This window comes from Microtus ochrogaster, unplaced genomic scaffold (genome assembly GCF_000317375.1).
Source record: "Microtus ochrogaster isolate Prairie Vole_2 unplaced genomic scaffold, MicOch1.0 UNK8, whole genome shotgun sequence".
NCBI lineage: Eukaryota > Metazoa > Chordata > Mammalia > Rodentia > Cricetidae > Microtus > Microtus ochrogaster.
This window is the reverse complement of record NW_004949106.1, coordinates 1,034,494-1,036,156: the sequence shown is the minus strand read 5'-3', so window position 1 is coordinate 1,036,156 and position 1,663 is coordinate 1,034,494. Positions and strand designations below refer to the sequence as shown.

The window sequence follows — 1,663 nt, the reverse complement described above, 5'->3', positions numbered from 1 at the left end:
ACCACGTGGGCACTGGGAACCTCTGGCCCTCAGCAAAGGGTGATAAGCTCTCAGCATCTGAGCCATCTCTCACCCTGAGGATCACCCTCCCTTAGAAGGTCAAGTCACAGAGCCAGTGAGTCCGTCCCCCTGTCCAGCTCTTCAGTGTTTGAATTACCGGCTCATCCTTACCTCCTGCTTTGATCAATGACTTGATCAATGACCACAGCACAGATGAAGCAGTTTGGGTTCCAGTTCATGCTAAGTGCCCTTCCTGCAAGATCTACACATCTGAAATATGTTCAAGGCAGCCTCAGTGTTTACTCTGTAAAGGACCGACCTGGGGAGGGGCGGTGAAATGCCTTAGTAGGTAAAAGTCTACTTTCAGGGCAGGTGATATGAGTTTGAACTCTGGAAATATGTTAAGGAAAGGAAGGGACCAACCCTGCAAAGTCCTCTTTGGTCTCCACACACATGCCACTGCATGAGTGCTCCTTCCGTCAGGCACATGTGCAAGAATGCTTCGCGCACGCACACACACACACACACACACACACACATGCACGCACGCACACGCACATACACATGCACACACGCACGCACACACACACACACACACACACACACATGCACGCACGTACACGCACATACACATGCACACACGCACGCACACACACGCAGACACGTGGGCACACACATGCACCCAGGTACATGCCTACAAGCACGCGCACACACACACACACACACGCACTTGAAATGCTTTTAAGGTTCTTAGGTTGTCCTAGGCAGTCCATATTTCTTTCCCAAGCAACCTTTGCCCCCCAAGCCTCTCACTCTGCATGTGTTTCTCGGTTGCTTGCAGGACAGAGCTGCATCACAGTGCAGGAAATGTGTGACTCCCTAAGAGAACAAGACATCGACTCCCAGGTACACACACCTCCTCCCTCCCTCTTTCCACTGAAGTTTCTGTTTCTGGGCCTTTGTTGGCTCCTTTTAAGCTGCCAGATGAGCTGATAAGGGGTGGCGCCTTTTGGAAATCTTGAAAACTCTGTGGAAGAAAAACCTACAAAAGAACCAGTTGAGGATGTGGCCTCTCCAGTTTTATTTGTTTTAAATTATCACTATTACCCCTGCTTGGTTTGTTGGCTTGTAGTCTGAGACAGGGTCCCCAATAGCTCAGATTGGCCTTGAACTCGTTACATAGCCGAGGATGACCTTTGAACTCTTGACCCCCCCCCACTTCCCAGGTGCTAGGATTATAGGTGTGAGCTGCCAAACCAAGCTCTAGTTTTATTCTCAGACCGAAAGCAAAGGTCTAAGAATTGCTGGAAGGTAGAGGATGTGTGAGACCTCCCTCTTCTAGCAACTGTACCAACTAAAATGGATGCACGCACGGGAGGCGTGGGAGGGCTTCAGAGAAAATGGGCGCACGGGGGGGGGGGGACGTGGCTTCATGGAAAATGGGTTCGCGCCCAGCTCATGTCTGAGCTGCAGGGTCATTTCCAGGACTGGGCTTTTGTTTTCTAGGTATCAGATAGAATATATCAAATGAAGAGCAAACCTCGGGGATACTGTCTGATCGTCAACAATTACGATTTCAGCGAGGCGCGGGAGAGGGTACCCAGACTTCACAAGATGAAGGACAGGAAGGGAACAGAACGTGATGAAGGTACAGTCGAATCCA

General features: G+C 50.5%; 1 protein-coding gene across 1 annotated transcript in view; it reads left to right on the top strand.

Annotated features, from left to right (window-relative positions):
• Casp8 (caspase 8) overlaps positions 1-1,663 on the top strand; it is a 35,894-nt gene that overhangs the window by 27,604 nt on the left and 6,627 nt on the right. Inside the window, exons 7-8 of the mRNA XM_005366337.3 lie at positions 842-906; positions 1,507-1,648. Coding sequence (XP_005366394.2) covers positions 842-906; positions 1,507-1,648 — 207 coding nt within the window. The remainder of the gene's footprint in view (positions 1-841; positions 907-1,506; positions 1,649-1,663) is intronic.